A 22,402-nucleotide genomic window follows, 5' to 3' on the forward strand; every position below is an offset into this window, starting at 1 on the left:
CTTCAACAAACTTGTAGGCAATTATATTATCTTTCTTATTTTCACTTACAGTGATAATACGATGCATATAGTGCCACCTAGCGACGAAAATGCGACTTAGTGGGTTTTCTCCATGTATATTGTCGAAAAATTCCATACAAACTTCAGGCACGTTGGTCCGGTAGCTAGACTTGTCCGATTTGCTTCAAATTTGGAGCAAGTACTCCTGGTGGGACTAGGAATCGACTCAGGGGTGGGCCGATTGAGTTTTCAAAAATTCATAACTTTTCTGGGCACTCTAGTGTGCACGGTACCACTCCCGGACCCTTTTACGGAAACGTAGGCCACCGTTACACGCCCGAGTCGCCGCAGCAACAGGATCTTGACCGACGGATGTACCCGGTCTGAATACGTTACCAGCTTTTCCTGTTCGTCATCGCCGTCCCGGAAACCCATCAAAGCTGTATGTCGACCAATGTTCGTCCCGGCCGCAACGAAGTGAAGGGAATCCACTGTGCGCATGTATTTTTGTTTCAATAAATGCAAGGTCTTGTTTAATTAAGCTGTTTCATATAATTTTGTGATGTCCTTGTGGTTTATTTAGTTTGCTATATTGTTTATTTTTGGTAAATTTGCCTAGAGACCACGTATTTAGGGTTGACAGTCCGCCCGTAAGTGAAATTCTCCTGGAGACCGCAATAAAATGACCCAAATTCTCTCGTTTTGTGAAGTGTACCTTGAGATGTAGCAAAAGTGTTAGTCCGCAATTAAACAATTAAGTAACAATTCTTAGAGTGATCTGCCCTACAGACACTTTATGCACCGACTTGCGGAAATAAAATGTAAACGGGCATCATGGTCCTCTTATACTATACCCCTCATAAAACCGTCATGCTTGTTTGGCAGCATTTCTTGACTATCCGTTCGGCTGAAATTTTTGACACTTCGCTATTCTGTGTATTTATAAAGTGTCCGTAATCTGCCCCTAGTCCATAATCCGTTTTGTTCTAAAAGTTCCTGTCGCTGTACTTTGTGATAGAAACAAAAAATAAGTATTAAAATGAATAAACAAAGAGAAGCAACCATTTAAAATTGAAGGGTATCGATATCGATTGAACATTGCTGTTTGAACAGAACAAAAATTCGACTCGTACGCCCCAATTTTCACTTAGCATGTTGAGACAATTCAACAGTAGACGCTACACTTAATAAATGCCAAAAATACTGTTTTTCTCTCGGCAGTTCTCTTTCTAGAGTTTTTCTACTTACGCCAATCCAATTCGTTCGATGTTTTGTTGGATGTAGAGCTATGGTTTCTTACAGGGCTTTGACTTCTTAAACGCAACGCAAAATACATTCTAAATTGTTATTCTGATGGCAAGAAAATGCATTGAATTTTGTTGATTTTAAAAATGCATCATCCTAGGCTGGAATCCATTCAGAATTTCGAACCGGTTCGGGAATGAGTATGACCTCCAGTCTTGCATCCAGTGTATACAAATTCAACCGTTTAGGAATTCCCCCTTTTTTGCGCCGGCGCCACTGAGCAACATAGTTTTTTGACATATACTTCAAAGAGCATATAAAGCATAACATTATTGTTGTTTTTTCCTGTTTATGCGCTTTGATGCTTCCCCGGCCATCGATCCGTACAGTTGCTACCGCCAGATCTTCCCTTCCTATGAACAAGAAGACGTGTTTTCATCTCATTCAAGCCAAAGTTCTTCGTCGGCATCGTGCAGTGGAAAACGCTAGGTGTGGAAAATTGATTTTTCCTCGTGCCAGGAAAGCAGATTTTGTCGTCAACATCATTACTGATTAACTGTCGCTTTTGTAACCGATTCGGTAGCTTATTTCTCGAGCTAGCAGCGGAGGAAAAAAGCAAATGGATGCGTAAGTATTTTCCATATTTTCCGATGTTGAAGAATAAGGGTGTTGGATTTTCCACCCAAGTGGAAAATGTCTGGTTGGTGCGTGTGTAATGGTTTTGAAAGTGTTTCTGATAATGATAATACTAATTCTAACAACGGCTTCCTGTTTCTCTGGGCTGCAGATTAATTGATGAGGTGGAATCGCTTGAAGCGATCCTGATGGAAGACGTCGCTATCACCAGAAACGACAGGTGAGTCCTTGGTAGTATATTGTTTTGTCTGTTTTGGTTCCGAAAAAAATCGATTGCACAACTGCAAGTGCAGACGAGAGATGGGAAATGTTTTTCTTTTGATGCTAATTAATTTTAATTGCGTAATAATGGAAGAACTCTAAAATAGTGTTTGGTTTCTTTTATTTGTGGAACCAGATAATTATAAATCTGAAATACAATGAATGATGTTTTTGGTTGCACCTATACAGGGTATGTGCTCCAATAGTCAGGAAGTACCAATAGTTGCAGTACCTAGTGGGTTTAACTTTATTTGAAAAATTGATGTAAACCACAATGAAAATTTCATTTAATGTTGTTTCTTAGTAGATATTAGGTGATCAGTCGTTTCACTATAAATGCTTTGGATTGAATTTGCTTAAAAATAAGAGTAATCTAATGGCGTTTTCGTTTTTTTCTTGGCGCTACACCGATTACAACCAAGTTTGAATGAGTGTAGCACCGACTACACCGGTGTTGTGCACTGTCAAAAACGAATATGCCATAAACTTTCTCGTATTACTTACATCTCTAGTGGAGCTTGTCACTATAGAAACCAAAATTATCAATTAGAAACTACTGGTACATGTGTTATATAGTGGTGCCAATCAGTGGTGGTAAATACTCGAGTAGGGTGCCCCGAGTAGTCCAGAATTGTCGCCGGGAAAATCCGGGTATCCGGTTTTTGTCTCTGGTAAATATTTCGAAGACTGAAGCGTCGATTTCCATCATGGAATCAAGTGGTAGATCAACGTTGATATACTGGTCAACGAATAGTTGATACACCTAGTTGGTGCGATGGTAATTTCGTCGAGGTAGATGCTTAAATGTCTCGGCTGATGCACCTAGTGCACTATGATCCCAAAGCCGTATTTAGGAAGACCCAAAGCCGTATGTGCCCGAACTGATGGTTTTAGATATATAGTGTCTTCGGCAATCTTTTTTAGTGCAGATTTTTCGATATCAGTTAAATTAGGGTTGCCCTTATGGTTAAGGCGTTCAAAGTATCAATTTTTTAGATATGTCAAATTTAGCTACATAATGTTTTACAAAGGTATGAAACAATTAAATTAAAAGTTTTAATTTAATTTAAAACAACTTTGCTGAATAAACTATATTATTATCTCCAATGGTTCATATGTTATGATTTTTAAAATATGTAAGGCAGAGCGGTTCTTTAAAAATTGGTCTTCTTTTAACTGCTTTTATGTGTTCATTTCTCGCTTGTCGAAGCATTGAAGTTTCTATCTCTTTTGTTTGCACAGTTACAAGCGGTTTTCAAAACAAAATATTTTTTCGAGGATTGCAAATAGATTTACAATCCAATTTCATTTGAAAAATCGAATCTTTGTTAGTTAGCGAAAAAACTGCGAGAGCGCTATTTCTTTAAAAATTAGATAGTATTCAAAAATGGTACATTTTTTAAGAAAAATCGTTCATAAGTTTTCAAATAGACGAGATAATGACTGTTACTTCAGAAAAAAATGTGCGCCTTTTAAATTTCTAAGTGTCTCGAACAAAGTATTTACCATAAATCAATGTATGAAATGACAAATGAAAAATAGTGATTTTTAGGGGTCACGTTCCCATCGTTCAATCGCTTATGGTAAGATCAACTGAGAAATAGTCAAATGTGCTGTAATGCTGAAAGTCGCCAGTAATCCTGTTGGATATGAGATATTGCTGGTGGCACTAAAAACTGGATTCTAACCGCACTGCGCACTTACCATTCTTCCATTAAATTCTTCTCATAGACCGGTTAGTTCGACTGGTATGTCTATGAAAGTACCATCACTTGAAATACATGTTTTTTGACAGCCTACTGTTATGCCAAATGAACATTATGCCAAACGAACATATGCCAAACGACGTGCTCCCCTCCTATTCATAGAGCATAGCGCCGAACGGAGTACTAACTAATACACCGCGATAGGGTTGTCCTCAACATCTCCCCTCTTAATAGTTGTGGTACGGATCAAACCTGTTCGGCAGTCTTCGGGTTCGTGAAGAACTGGATTGCTTGGTTTCTTCGGTATCGAGTTAGCAGGTAGGCGACTCCGGATTCGGTTGCTATGGGACCGCAGCATTCGGCGATCATCGACCTACACGTTGTACATTACTTCTCCGATTTCCTGGATAATTGTACCGGGAGCCCATTTCCAACTGTTACGACCATAAAGCTTAGCGTAAACGGAATCGTTCCGCCTGAAGAACTTCGGTTGTGTGTGGACGTCTGACGGTGACACTGGACTTCGTACCGTTGGGGGACGCAGAACCTCGAGACAGGTGCGTATTGTGCGACCAAACATGACCTAGGATGGCGACTTTTGGTCTGGCAGCGCCCGAATGGGTGTACTTCGGCACGTTAACAGAAATATGTCTAGCGATTGCTGTATCGACGTGTCAACAAATCGTTCTGCTTGGCCATTTGATTGGGGATGGAAGGGAGTCGAATCCGACACACGTGAGTTGCGAATCCGGCACACGTGAATTGGGTTCCGTTGTCGCTGACTAATGTAACAGACATACCCAGCCGAGTAAACAACCCACCGAGAATATTGATGGTTATCTCTGAGGTTATACGGGACGTTTGGATGATTTCTGGTCACTTGGAGAAGGAATCGACAGCGATCAGGCAATATTCGCCTTCGATTGGACCGGCATAATCCACGTGGGCGCGCTGCCACGAAGCTGTCTGCTTGTGTTACGGCACCGGTGAAGAGTGAGGTGGTGACCTGGATACGGCCACAGTGTCGGCATGCCTTGACGAAGCTGACGATGTCAGCATCCAAACGACCAGTACGTGTAGCTTTGAGCGCGGGCCTTCATACGCTGCAACTGGGATGAAAGAGCTGTTCCAGCCATCGTTTGCAGTGCAGCGACGGGATGACGAACCGTTCGGCAAACATGATGCACCCCATCTACCACGAAAAGTGATTCATGTCTGGCTTGGAATCGCTGGATGTCGTATTCCGAAAGTTTAGATTGCGGCCCACCATGCTGAATGTGATGGTAGACTTTTCGGGCAGTGGGTCTGCTTGGGTGCACTCCGCGACGGCTCTGAAATTGAGAGGGAGGCCTTTTACTGTATGAAATGCTACCGACCTGAGCTCCTCGGCTTTCAAACGAAAGTGCCGTCCGAAGAGCATTTTTGTGAAACTTCGTGACGGGGTAAACGATAGCTAACCCTTCACGATCTGACTAGATAACATTGTCGAGCGAATATCGTAGCTTGCGCATATTGGAAACAAACTTGCCATAGTAGTTGATGGCCCCCAAAAATGATCACACTCCGGATACATCGGTTGGATGCGGAAGCTTAGATATCACTTCGATTTTGGCCGGATCTGGACGTAATAGGCGACTGTCGACAATAAAGAGCGAACACGCAATTATTGCGACACATTCAACAGGGCATAACTTTTTTACCATTGGGTAAAAATCAACCAAATTTTGCACACTTTCTCATTGATGTGTATTGTTTACATGCTGTCAAACTCGAAGTCGTGTTTTTCGATTCAACGAAAATGGAGGTGGACCAACGCGATTCGAGTGAACAAATTCTTTCCAAACACCGTCTCCAGAGTGTTGAAGCGGTTCCAGGAGCGGTTGACGTTGGACCACGGCAAAGGAGCTGGAAGAAAACCGGGACTGTAGAACAAAAAGACGGAGGGAAAGGTGGAGCGGATGATTACAGCAAATCCCAACGTCTCAAGCCGTGATTTGGCTAAAAAGATCGGCATGTCGCAGAGCTACGTCCAGAATGCAAAGAAGAGAGATGAACTACATACATACAAGGTACAGAACTTCCGCGATGAGCGGCAACAATCGACGGCTAAAACTCGGGCACGGAAGCTCTACGAGAAGATGCTGACAAAATATGGCTGCTGTGTGATGGACGACGAAACGTATATAAAAGCCGATTTTAAGCAAATTCCGGGGTTGGAGTTTTTCACCGGTAAGAGCAAATTCTATGTGTACGACAAATTTAAGAAGAAGAAAATGTCGAAGTTCGCCTCCAAATATCTCATTTGGCAGGCCATCTGCTCTTGCGGGCTGAGGAGTGAGCCTTTCGTGACAAAGGGCACAGTAAATGGCGAGATCTACAAATCTGAGTGCCCCGAGAAGCGCCTTTTGCCGTTCTTGCAGCAGCACGACGAAGCTCCGCTATTTTGGCCAGATATGGCATCATGCTACTATTCTAAAAGTTTCCTGGAGTGGTATGAGGCCAATTCTGTCTATTTTGTTCCAAAGGACATGAATCCGCCAAACTGTCCGGAGCTGCGCCCGGTGGAGCAGTACTGGGCAATGATGAAGCGGGAACTTTGGAAGAGCAAGAAGACAGTCAAAGACGAGAAGGACATGTTAAGAAAATGGAAAAAAACTGAGAAACAGGTACCGGATGACACTGTAAAGACTTTGATGGAGGGGAGTGGGCGTAGCGTATTGGTAAATCGATTGCCTTGTACGCAGCGCACCTGGGTTCGAGTCCCGACCCCGCACATAGGGTTAGAATTTTTTCCTAAGAGATTTTTCTAACCCGAAGAGGCGAATGACCTTAAGGTTAAAACCTCTATAACTGAAATAAAAAAAAAGACTGATGGAGGGCATCAAGCGAAAATGCGTTCAATTTTACACTCAAGGCTCCATCGATTACCTTTTCTTTTGATTTTTGAAGTAAATATATGTATAAAACTACCCTAAAATTTTGGTTTGATTTTAAGCATTATAAGAAAATTGGCATGACATTTTTGGTGTCGCAATAATTTCGTGTTCGCCCTTTATGATCCACGTACTGCACTTGCGGAAGGTGCCCTTCTCGATTCGAATGGTGAACCCGAAATCTTTAGAACAGCCCGTAAATTGCGATCGTGGTCTTCCTCCATTTTTTTTTATGCCGACGATGACGTCATCGAGGTAGCCACAGCTGCACTGCAGGCCGACTAGCATTGTATCGATGAGCTGCTGGAACGCACCAGGTGCGATGTTCAAACCCGGCGGGAGGCGGTTGTAGGAGTAGAGGTCACAATGCGTATTGATCGTAAGCAACTTACGTTACTGTTCGTTGACTTCCATCTGCAAGAAAGAGTTGGACCAATCGATCTGGCTAAACACCTTACAGTTGGCCAGCTTAGTGAAGATATCGTCCGGTAGGGGATGTGGATGCTGATTTGGTTGGAGCGCAGCGTTCAGCCCCATTGACTTTGCGGAGATCGACGATCGGAGAAGCTCACTCCGAATATACGACCGGGGTGATAATTTTCGACTTTTCCAGTCGGTCGAGTTCCTGGTCAATGGCACCATACATCGCCTACACAACCGGGCGCTTCTGGCAGAAGACGCGTCGAACACTTTTTTCAGCTCCAACTTCACTTTAGTTATACTGCACAACCATAACTGATCGCTGAACACGTTTGGGAAAATTGACCGTAGTAGACCGTCCTCGCTGTTGAAAAGCTGAGACGAATTGGTCGGTGTTAAGTCAGACCGGACTAAGTCGCAAAACATAAAAAAATGAGATAATGAGAGCAATGGATAAAGAATTACGTCAGCTACATTCGACTTTTGCCAGATTTGAAATATGTAACAATAAGCAAGAATTATGGCCAAAATTTATTTCCATTTATAATGTAAAGGATGCTGCGATTCAAACTTTAAACTCGTTTTTCTCGAAATCAATATTTTGTCACTTAGTCCGGTCTGACTTAACACCGACCAATTGGATTTCCGACTGGTTGACCAATTGGATCGTTTCATACTTTACACACCACACAGCATCTGTGAAACTTGGAACTGCACTTTCAAATCCTTTTGACATCACATCGGGTGCACCTCAAGGAACCCCTCTCCTCTTCGGACTCTTCGTGAATGACGTTTGCAAGGAATTGACATCGTGTAGTGTGATGTACGCAGATGATCTGAAAATTTATCGCATCACAACAACTCTGGTAGATTGTTGTACACTTCAGATGGACATCGATAGCATCATGAGTTGGTGTGATAGAAACGAAATGATTATAAATGTTCAGAAATACAGCATTCACACGAGTACTCTCGCCGATTACGTTTGAGTATGCACTGCGGGCTGTTCCAGTAGAACGAGTTACATTCATCAAGGACCTTATACTTGACCGTAAGCTACGTCCCATCGAAGACTTCAACGCAGTTACCGATAAATCCTATGCAGTACTAGGACACATCAAACGAAACACCCGAGATTTCAACGACATCTATTGTCTGAAGGCACTGTACACCAGTCTGGTACGCAGTATTCTAGAATATGGAGCTATCGTTTGGACCACCTATCACTCCGTGCACATTAATCGTATAGAACGGGTGCAAAAGAGCTTCGTCTGGTATGTTCTTCGGCAGCTCCCCTGGTGGAATCGATTTCCATTACCACCGTATGAGCATCGATGTGCTCTTATCAAGCAGTCTACGCTACGAAATAGGAGTTTTTGTGTTCGATCTTCTTGCAGATAAGGGACCATTCATAAATTACGTAACGCGAAAATTGTCCAAGATTGACACCTTCTCCCCCATGTAACAAATTGTCGCAAATTTCTCTATCCCCCCTCCGTTATTACGTAACAAATTCTTCGAATTTTTTTTTTGTTCAGTAAAAACATGTTACGTAACGATCTAGCTTACTCCCCCTCCCCCATATGTCACAACATGTCACAACTTCACGTACCCCCTCCCCCTGGTCACTAACAGTGACTGCTCTGCGAACTGCAATCATCCACGCATACTTACGCCCGCGATCTCGCCAACATTAAAACACCCCGGTAATCAAGTTGATATTTTAGCACTTATACATTTACAAACACGATCTCAAGCATTAACCCACCGCTCGCGTGATCATGAATCGGTCACGTCCGGAAGTCTCTACCCTCGGTCCTAGCAATGAAAAATTACGCTCAAATTCACTAAACAACACGTTCCATGGCGACATAACTGGGAACTCTAGTGATATGGGGGAACTCTCTTCCAGTATCTGAATCGTCTACGCAATCATTCAAGAACACATGCGAATGGCACGACGGTTATAGAATCGAATTTATCAACGCGAAGTTTCATACACGTTGACATACAAATGCTTGCGTTCCGTCCACGCACAACTATGCCCTTGATCTCACAAACATGAAAACACCTTGGTGATTGACTGAACGTTTTAGCCCTCTATAAACTTGTAAACGCGGTCTCAAGCGCGGAATATAGGTCTTCGCACGATCATAAATCGGTCATTTCCGAAAGTTCCTTACCCTCGGTTCTAGTAGCATAGGATCATACCATCAGTTGGACCATTCAAAAAAATGACGCTCAAACCCACTAAACAACACGTCCCATGGCCGGGAGCTTTGGTGAAGTGGGGAACCTCACGCTCTTCTAGCATAAGGCACGTTAACATGCAAACACTCGAGCCTTTCGCGATCATCCACGCACACCTACGCTCGCAATCTCGCAGGATGAGACCCTGGCAACTAACTGAACGTTTTAGTGGTTATAAATTTACAAACGCGGTCTCAAAAGAACCTAGAAATGCCCGTGTTCGCGCGCTCATAGATCGGTTACGTCCGAAAGTCCTTATTTGCGGCCCTGGCAGCCTAGGCCTTCAGTTGGGCCAATAAAAAGGACGCTCGTATCCACTAGACAACACGCTCTATGGCGACCTGACCAGGAACTCTAGCGATATTGGGTCATTCACTCCCTGTCAGAATGACGGTCCGCATGACCCTCCAAGAACACACGCGAATATGTGAATGGCCGCACGGTTACAAAATCGAATTTATTCTCGCGTCAAAAACACGTTAACATACGAACGCTTAAGCCCTTCTCGATCATCCGCGCTCACCTACGCCCGCAATCACGCCAACTTTGTAACACCCCGGTAATAAGTAATATCAAAACGTTCATTAGTTCAGTTTCAAACGCCGTCTCAAACGCGAACCTACAAAAGCCCGTGGTCGAGCGATAATGAATCGGTTACGTCCGGAAATATATGCTCCGTTTTGGCAACTTGGGTCCATACATTCAGTTGGACCAATAAAAAAATGACTTTCATACCCACTAGACAACGCGTTCCATGTGGGCATGACCGGGAATTTAGTGATATGGAAGAACTCACTTTCTTCTAGTATCTGAACCATACACCGAAAACTAAGTATCAGATTCACTCCGCCTCCGCGCGCGATCATCAAAGAACACACGCGAATATGCGAAAGGATAAACGGTCATAAAATAGAGTTTATAAACGCGAATTTACATACACACTATCATACGCGATATACAAGCGCCCACACTGTCGGAAACGTTAACGTACAAACGCTCGAGCCCTTCGCGATGGTACACGCGATCGTGAAGTCCCTACTCCCGCACATAGTTGACCCGTGCAATGAATATCACATTCAGAATCACACTGCAATTGGCCTTAAACAGTGTTTTAGTGGGTGACATTTCCAGTCTCGTCTACAATTGAAGTGAGTGATCCTGACGGGGAGCCCTTCCCAGACCCTAGCTCCCCTAGTAGGAAACTTTCGAAAAAAAACGATATCCCATTTTTTCGACTTTGTGTTATTGCTCGGTCGTCTACGAAAGCTGATCCTCAAAGTCAGCTTTTTCCAAGCATCCTAGCTAAATCGTGTAGTGCCGGCAGCGGTTGTTTCAATTACCTAAAAATTACAATACGGACCGCCTGTTCAGGTAGTAAAAATTCACCAGTGCACGCGCTTATCCTCGGCCACTCATTGCAACAAAGACTCTTTTTCTCATAAATGAGTAATTTCTTTATTAGTTCAATGTGTGATCGAACTCGGCTATATTCGTTCGTCATCGGTACATCATTCCGACTTGCCTTACCTACCTTTACTCATTTTTGACAAGGTACGGTTTTTTTCAGAAATTAGTAAAATGTACTCATGTTCGACTAACTCGTTCCTACTCCAAAATAAGTAAAAGCGCATGAGCTAAGCGGGAATGATGTAGTATGAGACCGTAAGCTCGACACCATAGCATTGCAGGAGGTGTGTTGGAAGGTGTCTACGGTGCGAATCTTTCACGGGAACCACACCATAGATCAAGATCTTCATCGGTGACTTTAATACTCAGGTTGGCCAGGAGGTAAAATTCAGACCGGTTACTGGAAGGTTCAGTGTTGTAAGTAGGGGTTTACCCACTACTCGGGTTCTTGTTTGTCCGGCGTACCCTTCTTTTCAGGGCGGCCTAGGTGCTCCTACCGGAATTTCGGATTTTCGTATAATAACAAACAAAAAGAGAAAAAAACAAATAAATTCTAACTTTACCGTTTATTCTCCAAAATCCTCACGCTGCTGCTGCTGCTACGGTTCTGGGCGGAAAGACGGATTGTCTCTTCCGACCGGCCGGGACTGCAACGGCAGAGTTCTCCTGGAATGTCGTTGGCTGTTCCGGCAGCGGTCGTTGGCGTTTAGCTAGGGAGGTGAGCTTGGCTCCTTTGTCGGAACCTGCCTAGCGACGTTGGCGACAAATCGCCGGATCGTCTACTCGCCGCAAACGATCCCGGAAGTCACCGCAGTGCTCTTCCCAGGGGGAACCTTTGTCCGCCCTGCTTCGTTCTCCTTGACAATTAGCTATAGAGGAGAGCTTGGCTCGTTTGACTTATCCTCTATAGCGAGAAAGGCCGATGTCGTGGTTCTTTATTGTTTATAACACTTAGCTTACCCCTATTGGCGAACCGACACCGTACACTTCACTAATGCCCGAACCACGGGCCGGCACTTTTGACGGTTTTAGCTTGTCGTCGCACGCGCGCACTGAGATAATCTCCTAGTGGCGGGAAACTGTCCCGAAAACAAAACAAAAACTGATCGGGCGTCTGATCGATGCCGTGGTCTGTCACTATCTCAAAACTCAATGGCCGCCTTCCTCACTCGACCCAAAACAAACACCAAAAAAACGCACCGCCGCATAGCTGTCATCGCTGTAGCAGAGCATAGTCAGACCACTTTTGCAGCGAAAGGAGAGCGGTAACCTAACTAAACCCTATGCTATTTATTTACAAATACACAACAAAAATTACTACACCTATCTGGACTAATGACAACGTTTATGGACTATTATTTAAACGAAATTTACATCATAACATGAACGAGTATAATGAACAGCGGTGAGTTATGTTGCAATAACAATACACTCTACGGAGCGAGTACGCACAAATAGGTATATTTCCACCCAGGGCTAAATTGCTACCCTGACGGGTTACGGTGTCCACCGACAAACGAACGAGAATCGTCTAAGTCTGATTTATCTCGTCACTTCCAAGAACATGGCCATAAACAGCATCTTCTTCCTGCATAGATAAACCTGTTGATCACTTCAGCAAACAGAGATTCAAATCGACCCCGTTCTGACTGATGGGCGACCCTTTTCCAATATTATCGACGTAAGATCGTATCGAAGCGCTAACATCGACGCGGACTACTACCTAGTGATGGTTAAGCTGCGGCTATAACTATCCGTAGTGAACAATATACTGGAGCCCGCAACGGTATAATCTGGACTGACTGAGAAAGACCGGTGTCGACCACAAAGTGCTATTTCAGATCCAATTTCGATGCCTATCGCCACTGGTAAGCAGATTTGTTGGCGGTTATCAAGCCGGCTTCATCAACGGCAGAGTAAACAACTGACCAAATCTTCACTATACGATAAATCCTTCAAAAATGTCGTAAATAGCAGGTCCCGATACCCCACTTGTTCATCGACTTCAAAGTCGTATATGGCACGGTGGACCGTGTAAACCTATGGAAAATTAAAGACGAGAACGGCCTCCCTGGGAAGTTAACAAGACTGATTATGTCTACGATGGATGGTGTGTCAAGATTTCGAGCGTTTTCTTGGACCTGTTCGAAGCACGTAGGGAACTAAGACAAGATGATGGACTATGCTGCCTGCTATTTAATATGATAGGGTGCAATGCGAAGAGCGAGGTTCAATATGCTAGGCACGATTTTTTCGAGATCCGGGCAGTTCGTGTGCATTGCTGCCGACGTCGATATAATAGGCAGTAACATGGAGACGGAAGTAGATTTGTATACCCGACTGAAACGCGAAGCAGCACGAGTAGGACTGAAGATAAATGTGTCTAAGATAACGTACATGTTAGCTGACAGAACTGAAAGCAGTAGAGAACGTTTGGGCAGCAGTATTACGATCGACAATAACGAATTTGATGTGGTTGATGAGTTCATTTACTTGCTCATTGGTAACTGCGGACAATAACACCGGCGCAATATCTCCGGATGTTGTGCTTACTATGGGCTCCATAAAACGTTGACATCCAGGAAGGTTCACAACCGCACGAAATGCGCCATTCACAAATCGCTGATTAGACTAGTGGTTTTATACGGATAGGAAACGTGGACAATGCTCGAAGAGGACCGGTAAGCACTCGAGGTATTCGACAGAAGAGTACTGAGAACGATCATCGGCGGTGTATATGAGAACGGCGCACGGAGAAGAAAGACGAACCACGAACTTGAAAAACTCTATGGTGTACTAAGCATCCAGATTAGCTTGAAGTGGCCGATGGGCGGTATATGTTGTAAGAAAGTCGGACAACCCCTCCAAGTAGGCTTTCACATCTAATCCAGAATGTACGAGACCAAGAGGAGCACAGCGTTTACGGTGGCTGGACCAAATGGGGAGAATTGAGTATTGCTTGTCTGAGAAGTTAGAGAAACGCGACCATGGACCGAGTGACATGGAGAATAATTGTTGGATATATTTAACCCTAAGCGAGGTAAAATCAGAAAAAAAACGTTTTTAATCCACCTAACAGTGTGATGAGACATTTCTTATAACTCTTATCACTCTCTTCGGATATTATATCGTTTGAGAATATTTAGAACTTGACGCTTCGCGATGTTTTTGATAACACATACTACATGGGATAGTGGCAGGACTCAGAGAATCGCTCAAATCAACATAGGACAACATCAGTGCTAGAAATCTCAAACCAAATCAATGGGAAAGCGAAAAAATCGACTTTTTCTAAAGGTGACTTTCCAGTAGTATCCTTGATTTGAATTATTATCGCTAATCCTAATGCCAAAGAACAAATAAAAACCCAACGAAAACGAACCGTTTGGGAAAATGATCATCATTACTGGAATTTTCATTTTCACGAAACTTTTCGATAACCTTCCGTCACTTGCGTTAATGCAATGGATGCACAGTGCTCTGAAAATCTAGCGAAATCGTCTTAGGGCACCAGCGGGTCTGTAAAGAATACTAAAAAATAATTTCTATTCCATAATTTTCAGTTCACCAATTCGAGAGATCGTGTTCACCGCAAGCCATGAAAAATAGACTACGTTGTGAAGCGATGGTCACTATTTATTAAAAAATCACGGTTAAATAAAAAATAAAACTATTAAAAAATTTCAAATAATTTATAATTTTCACAAACTTATTAGGAAAAATTGTTTAATAAGCTTTCGTAATATTGTGGAGGAAAAAAGCTGAAAATTTCAGCATTTTCTCTATCTGCAACATATAAACCCTTAAGTATACCAATTAATTAAACTGGAGCTGTTAAAATATTATTCTCGTCCCTTGATGTAGTCTGATAACTATTTCTGATTATGATGAACTTTTTATTTTCGCATATTTCGCATATCTTCATGATAAGGAAAACATGCTCAAGAAAGGATTTACTCGAATTCAGTCTTGTTCGTCTGCTAGAGCCCATCAAACATATATTCATATTTGGCTGATAAAATCGGGGTTTCAATGTGTTATATTAGATATTCAGCATTCGAAGAAGTTTCTTTTGAACGAGTGTAGAACGACTTTGTGTCTACTTACTTGAAATCAACGGCGTAGCCAGAAATTCGGTTGGTGAAAATCGATCATACTGTCCAAATGGCATAATTCCGAAACCGTAATGTTTGAAGTTTTAAAATTATGCAGAATTAATTTTTCAGAAAATAGTAACAGAGTTCGTGTCTTTAGCGAATTTGTTGAGACTTTATTGTAGTCATGAATATTAACCTGAGAAAATTCACCATAAATACTTCTTGGACGATATACCGTCAAAATTATTTGATCAAATGACGCGCTGTTTAACGTTTGTAAAACTCATCGAAGATACTAAACCTCCGAAATTGGCGGTTTCAAAATGATGCTATCTTGACCTTAAATTACTGTTTTTGAACATTTGACCTATACATATAATTGGTCATATAACAAAAATCAAATACTCATCAAAATCGATCAGAACCTGCTAGAGTCGAATGAAATGCGTCATTTTTCATAAATTTCTCTCTACATTCGGAAAGTGTTATCCTCGTTATTAATCATATTACGTTTTCGTCTCAACTCGACGCATTCCCAAAATAAAAACCTGTTTTAATCCACCTAGTGGTGCAATTGTGCTTGTCTCATTTGTCCAGACTACGATTCCTGGTTATGTTCAATACAATGGTGGAAATGAATATTACATGTTCAGTACGATTAGCACATACATACAATGAATCGACAGCCACGATCTTGAAATGCTATGTGATACTGAAACATCGCTTGAAACCAGCGGCGGAACATAGAGAAAGATCCGGGAGGTCCAGGTCCTGTCGAAAATTTTCAACTTGTTAAGGAATTTTAAACTAGTTTTAATTTTAAAGTAGCAACCCCTCACTGCATACTCCCTCCAGGCCGGTATGATTGACGATTTTTAGAGTGAATGCATAACCTTTCTATATGAGAAAGGCAAAAATGTACCAAAGTCCAAAGAAGTCGATTTTTGTCAAACATCTCAATGTTTCATGCATTTTAAAGTCATTTGACATCAAAAATACAAATTTGATTTTGAAAATTTTTCATTTCAGTTTATATGGGAATTTTCTGTGTGATTGCACTCTTCAACTCGTAACTCCGGAACCGGAAGTCCAATCAATAAAAAATCAATAGTAGCCGATGGGAAGGTTGTACCTTTCATTTGAGACTAACTTTGTGCAAATCGGTCCAGCCATCTCTGAGAAACAGAGGTCACATTTTTTTCTACATACACACATACATACACACACAGACATTTTTCGATCTCGACGAACTCAGCCGATTGGCATATGACACTCGGCCCTCCGGGTCGGGATTAGATTGACGAATTTTAGAGTGAATGAGAAAGGCAAAAACATTTTTAGCAAATGTTGAAAGTTATGCATTTTTCTTGGTGAGCAGTTCTATGTTTCATAGACATTAAATCAATTTTAACTTCGCTTCCTATTAAATAAAGACCCTTATTACAGTACATCTCTACAAAAGCGAGCTTAATTTGAAAAGAAATCTGAGGATTATGATTGATTACAGAACTCTGGAATTTTCTATTGGAATGTTTTCAGGCAGGAATTTGATATTGATGCAATTAGACAACTGTGAAATCAAGACCAATAGATCAGTTACATATCAGGACCCCTTTCCGTCAATTTATCAAAATTTCTCATGATGTTTACAACATCAGGTTATCAATCTACGGATCAGATAATTGTTATTGTAATATTGAATTAAATCAGTCAGCACCAATAAATTTTCAACTTCAATCCAATTTTTTTTTGGGTTGTATGGTGTTATACCCTAAAACCTTCTCTTGGCTACGCCGTTGCTTGGAGTTAATTATTTCGCTTTTCATTTTCCGATATGTTTCAGATCGAACCGATGGTTATAAGTTAGAAAAATTGCAGTCAGAAGGTTCGCACAAATGAACATTTTTGTACTGATAAGTTATCAAGTTCCTTCCAGACAACTTGGAAGTGTTCGGTGTTTATTTCTAGCGGTTGTAGATAGAAAAATGAAATATAAAATTCGATTTATCGAAATAATGTTTGGCATTTTTCAATGGATTATTACTATATTGAACAATAAATAGGCGACAAAGAGTAATCAACAAACAACAAGCCATAACTTTTAAAGTATTCAAAATAGATATTTGAAGTCTTCAGTAAAGTTATTCGCAAAAGTAAGAGCTATAAATTTGCTGAAGACATCATTTCGATATAATCACTTCCAAGAAAATTTGTGAAAATATCTCACTCATAGGGGGATTAATCAGCAAAAGCACAATACCAAAAGAAAGGGCATATTACCTCCATTAAATTCTTCGAAAATACTATTGACCTAAAATAAGCCGTTTTGGAGTTAATAATAGATTACATGTTTTTGGTCATATTTCTGGCAATGGAAAATGATAAAAATCTGTCGTCCGCATTTAATGTTAAATATCTCTTTTGATAATAGTCCGATTTCAATAATCTATAGCTTGTTCGAAAGGTATTCGTTAAAGCTATCTAAAAACATATAAATTGTTAATCTATGTTGTCAATTTCGGCAGATAATTTAAAAAAACTGCAAAAAACGCCATTTTTGCACATTCAAACATTCATATCTTGGAAACTAAACATAAGAATCAAAAACAAATTAATAGCGTTCATACTGTTTTTTAGTTCTTTCATTTAAAATTGGTTTGGATAAGATCGGTTCAGCCATTGCTGAGAAACACGAATGAGAATTTGTCCGTTACATACACACACACACACAGACACACACACACACACAGACATTGTCCCAAATCGTCGAGCTGAGTCGATTGGTATATAAGGCTCGGCCCTCCGGGCCTCGGAAAAATTCTTGAAAGTTTGAGCGAATTCTATACATTTCTTTTATAAGAAATGTAAAACATAGTTAACCATTGCAATAGGCCTGAACGTTTATCGAAAATTATTTTTTTTTTGTGCTTGAAACTTTGTCAACCTCACTGTATTAGGACATATCACGGGAATGCAATTGCGTATCCGAATTTCGTCTAGCGTCTTCCGTATTCAAATCTTCTAGGGTGTGATCTCTATTCTGATAACCTTAGAGATCGCACTGTAAGTAGGATCTGATTTAAGCAGGATTCACACCTCCACTACAAACTTTGACGGATCTGTTAAGTCGTTTTGATTAAATCAGCACAGAGAACGGATATATAAGCAGTGATATCAGTTAGTGAACACAAGAATCAGAATCTTCCGAAAAAAGGTAGGGTCTTTGGTGATCGACCACACAGCTTGAAAATCTGAGACAAAAAAGTAAAAAAAATCATTACCTTTAACTTGCCTAACCCATTAGGTCCTAGTGTTGTGTTTCCCCTGCTAGTCCCCACATCGAAGTCGCAACTCTTTTTTCATTCTTTGGTATCGATATATCTAGAACAAAGAGGGTTTCAGGGAACTATAAATCTGACTTCTACATCTCTCATAACTTCATTCATAATCCGAATATAGCCTCAAATCTTGAATGACTCCAATGACCTGACTATGACGTTGCATTCATTGTCTAATTAAACTTACACGAAACTCTGTATTTCTTTTCGTTACAGCGGTTTCCCGGAACTGATCGAGACAACGGTGTTCCCCACGGTAGGTGGGGAACTGGACAGCCAGTACGTGTGCATTACGCTGCAAGTACTACCAGTTCCCGGTTACCCGGATGTGAAGCCGACTATAAAATTGAAGAATCCGCGTGGTCTGGACGACCACATCATCAACAGCATTGAGACGGCTGTCCACCAAAAGCTGGACGAATGTTTGGGTCAACCGGTTGTGTTTGATCTGATCGACATCATTCGGGAACAGTTGACCGAGAGCAACGTCCCTTCGGGGCAGTGCGTGATCTGTTTGTACGGTTTTCAGGAGGGCGATGAGTTCACCAAAACCGCTTGCTATCATTATTTGCACAGTCACTGTTTGGCGTGCCATTTGAAAGCTTCCAAGCGAAACTATGAGGAAGAGCTAGCCAAAATGCCCACTTGGAAACAGAAGGAGGCTAAACCGTACCAGGCGCTCTGTCCCGTTTGCAGGGAACCGATCGACGTGGAGGTAGAACCACTGGTAAAATGTCAGCCACCGGTTGAGTTGGTTAATGCACCCCGCTTTCGTCTAACAGACGAGCTGAAGTCGTTGCAAGCGCAAATGACCCGGCTGTATTTGCATCAGAAGAGCCGCGGCGGGATAATCGATTTGGATGCCGAGGAAGGAAATGTAATTGCTATTGAAACCGAAAATGTTAATAATGAGGTGAGTGGAGGAGTTTTTGTGGTGTTACTTATAAATTATTTCCAAATTAGGTAAAATCAAATTTAATACTGCTATATGGTGCAAAAAACACATGAACATATCCTGCTGATTCACTGTTATTAATGTTGTTTTTTCAGTCCTCCAAAAACACTCACAATGTTGTTCATGCTAGTACTACACTTGAGGGTGCAACTGTGTTATCAGTGCCACAGTTACCAAAGCAACAGGGCGTTTTTTCGGGAGGCTCTCACCATCACGAACGTGGAAACAGTTCGCGTCACTCCGGACCAGGATCCGGAGGGAATCGACATAACCACAACCACAATAATCGTTCAGTTCGGACGCGGAATGGGTCTGCAACTGTTGGAGTCAACATTACTGGCGACGCAGGCGTCGTTGAATCTCCGCTACCACCACCCCATTCGTATCATCATCATCGTGGCGGACATCGCCATCGCCGCAGCAACCACCACCATCATCATGGCGGTAGTGGTGGGCATCACCACAGGGGTACGGCTACTACAGGTGGTTCCAGTGCTGCTGCCGCTCAAAATAACTTAAACAGTCCTTGTGGATCCGGCGCTAGGTGACAATTGTTGCCCCCGGAATCGGAAGGCGCGGCCAGGATGCAGCTCAATTCAAATATCAGTGAGTTACATCAAAGGCTCCCATGCTACAACCATTATGATAACATTTTCGGGAATGATAATCTTTATCGTGACCGAAATCAACATGCCCAGCAACTGCTGGATGAACCTTCAACCCGAAGACAACTGCTGCTAATATAACATTCGGCTCAAGGTAAGCTCGCACTTGCACTATCGTTGGACCCTCTGGTGGGGTCCTTACATAATCGTCGCGACGATTTTAATACTTCATCTATCGATAATATTAGTACTACTATAATGCATAGCAGTGATGATATCCTTAGTAGCCATAATAGTTGTTTTAAATGTACTGCGACCATAGTCGCCAGCAGGAATCGCTGTAATACGACAGCCGCTACCGATTTCGGTATCATTGATCGACTCAAACCTACCCGACTGATTAGAATATCATCTCCGTCACCAATAGCTCCCCTAACGTGTCCGAGTGTGCCAATCATTGCAGTGATGGCCAAAACGGTAATGGAGCTGCGAGTGGCAGCGCTAGGGATTTTAGCGAGTTTAGTTAAGCATAAGATGTTCTTCTGTTTGTCGATGGTTATGTTTTGTAGAGATGCCACTTTATGTTGCAAAACTAATACGAGTGAAGTACATTGTGATCAGTTATAACGTATTGCGGAGTGTAGTTACTATAGTATTTTAACGTGATCTGCAGATGATGAGATTGTAGCCGAGGGAAAATAGTTTGGCAGAATCGGAATGATTGGATCCAACGGTTTTTGACCTGATGGCGTGCGCGATCTACTTACTTATTCTATTGACACAATCAGATAGTTTCGCCACTGACGCTGCATCAAAATTCGGATCGATATTTTATTGTGAATTTTTACACAATCCACTAATGTTCTTTCTTTTCTCGAAATCTCGTAACCATAATTTGCCATTAAGTTTGTTATGTCGGATTGTTGTCGTACGGCGCGTTTCAAATTTTTCGAGTTATCTTTCTAACAATATCAGAATACGCATATTCTTGTGACATCGTTCAGACGTGTTCTCACTAGGGTACTCTACGCTAATAAGATTTTTCAACCCACCAACGAAGAGGTTGTGCGTACCGTTTGATTTCAAATTAAATTTAATTCCACTGCACAAGGCACATCTAAAATTGACGAAAGCCAAACAACAATTACGGATACAATCGAATTGAAGCCTGTTCCCAAACTGATGGACCGTCGATGCACCAGCTAGCAATGTGCTGCTGTCCAGTATTGCAGGGCAAGACATGTGATGTTAAATTAAGTCAACAAATAAGTTTTTTTTCCCAAAGTGAGTAGTGTCTTTAGGTTGTTGTGTTCTACTCGTGATTAATTATAATCATAGTTATCATAAGTTTTTAACCAACATTAAATGATATTCTAATTCATCGAAGCGGGGTAATACTTAATAAGACCGAATGTTTCCACCGTGGTTTGAACTGATAACGATTGACATTAGTATTGTACAGGATAAAACTGTGTCACCAGCTAGAATCAATTACATTCCTGACTCGTTACTTAGAATGCCGCACATAAACGTGTGATTGTGTTATAAATACTCTCCCACTGATGCACAATGCATGACACTACATAAACAAAGCAGTAATCATTCGTCAACGTGGTTGGTGTTTTAGTTTAATAATCAAAAAAGAAACGAATATAAAATTGCATTACGCTTATAGAGCGTGCCAAAAACCAATTAAATTTTCTACCATACTAATGAAAACAACCCATTGAATGTAGAGACAAAATTAAGACTTACATTGTATGAGCAATTACAAAGCATCTTTTTATCAGTCTTTTTTTTGCATCCATATATGATGTAACTCAACAAAAATATAGCAAGTAAACCTAGTCCACACCGAGTCCCATAAATGATTACAGCAAAATCTCAACATTAAAATAGTTGTGTAAAATTACGATTTCAATGTAATTTCAATGAAATTAAAACAGACAAGTACTACTACAGCAAATATAATATGTCGCATGCCATTGATAAAACCGTATGTGGAATAATATAGGTGTGTTGAGTTTTCTTTACTCGTAATAAAACATTCCGAAATTTTACTTGGATACGGGGATAATTTCTAATACATATTATATTGAGCGACGGAAAATAAAAGTCGGAAGATCAGAACACGCATCGTAAAATCCGCGGCCCAACATGGACATTTATTTATTTATTTAATATAAATATAATTTATCGGTAATGAGATGAGGTTTCTTCCAACAACGTCGATCTTCTTCAATAATAGCGATGATTTTCGACTTGAAAGCGTATGATTTAAGTTGTCTTAATTCTACTTTATGTTGTTGCTATGGTTGGTTAGGTTGCGGATTGGACCATGGGCCGCGGGGAGCCTCCTCGCAGCTCGAAGTGATGTAGCGGAGGCTCCCGCGTGGGATTCCATCGGGTCCCGTTGCTGGTGTTTATAAGGTGCTGATGAAAAGTAGGTTGGCTCCGGGCAACCTCTACATACTGTGGGAATAGGAGGAGGGAGGGGTGGTCTACCCATGCCGTATCTTGGTTGAAGTTCTCGCTGTCTGGTGCTTGTG

General features: G+C 41.6%; 1 protein-coding gene across 1 annotated transcript; it reads left to right on the plus strand.

The window, feature by feature from the left end:
- The first annotated feature begins 1,611 nt into the window (after positions 1 to 1,611).
- On the plus strand, positions 1,612 to 21,864 carry LOC131689790 (E3 ubiquitin-protein ligase RNF25). Its single transcript, XM_058975088.1, has 4 exons — positions 1,612 to 1,872; positions 2,033 to 2,101; positions 18,510 to 19,206; positions 19,344 to 21,864. Exons 1-4 carry the CDS (start codon positions 1,865 to 1,867, stop codon positions 19,794 to 19,796), a joined length of 1,227 nt encoding a protein of 408 aa, XP_058831071.1. The 5' UTR covers positions 1,612 to 1,864; the 3' UTR covers positions 19,797 to 21,864.
- Positions 21,865 to 22,402: the final 538 nt, after the last annotated feature.

The sequence above is a fragment of the Topomyia yanbarensis genome, chromosome 3 (genome assembly GCF_030247195.1).
Source record: "Topomyia yanbarensis strain Yona2022 chromosome 3, ASM3024719v1, whole genome shotgun sequence".
Lineage (NCBI taxonomy): Eukaryota > Metazoa > Arthropoda > Insecta > Diptera > Culicidae > Topomyia > Topomyia yanbarensis.

Excerpts from the sequence above, each read along its gene's own strand:
- LOC131689790 (XM_058975088.1), top strand. Across the intron at positions 2,102-18,509 it reads GCTATCACCAGAAACGACAG|CGGTTTCCCGGAACTGATCG; the intron begins GTGAGTCCTTGG and ends TTTTCGTTACAG. Across the intron at positions 19,207-19,343 it reads CCGAAAATGTTAATAATGAG|TCCTCCAAAAACACTCACAA; the intron begins GTGAGTGGAGGA and ends TTGTTTTTTCAG.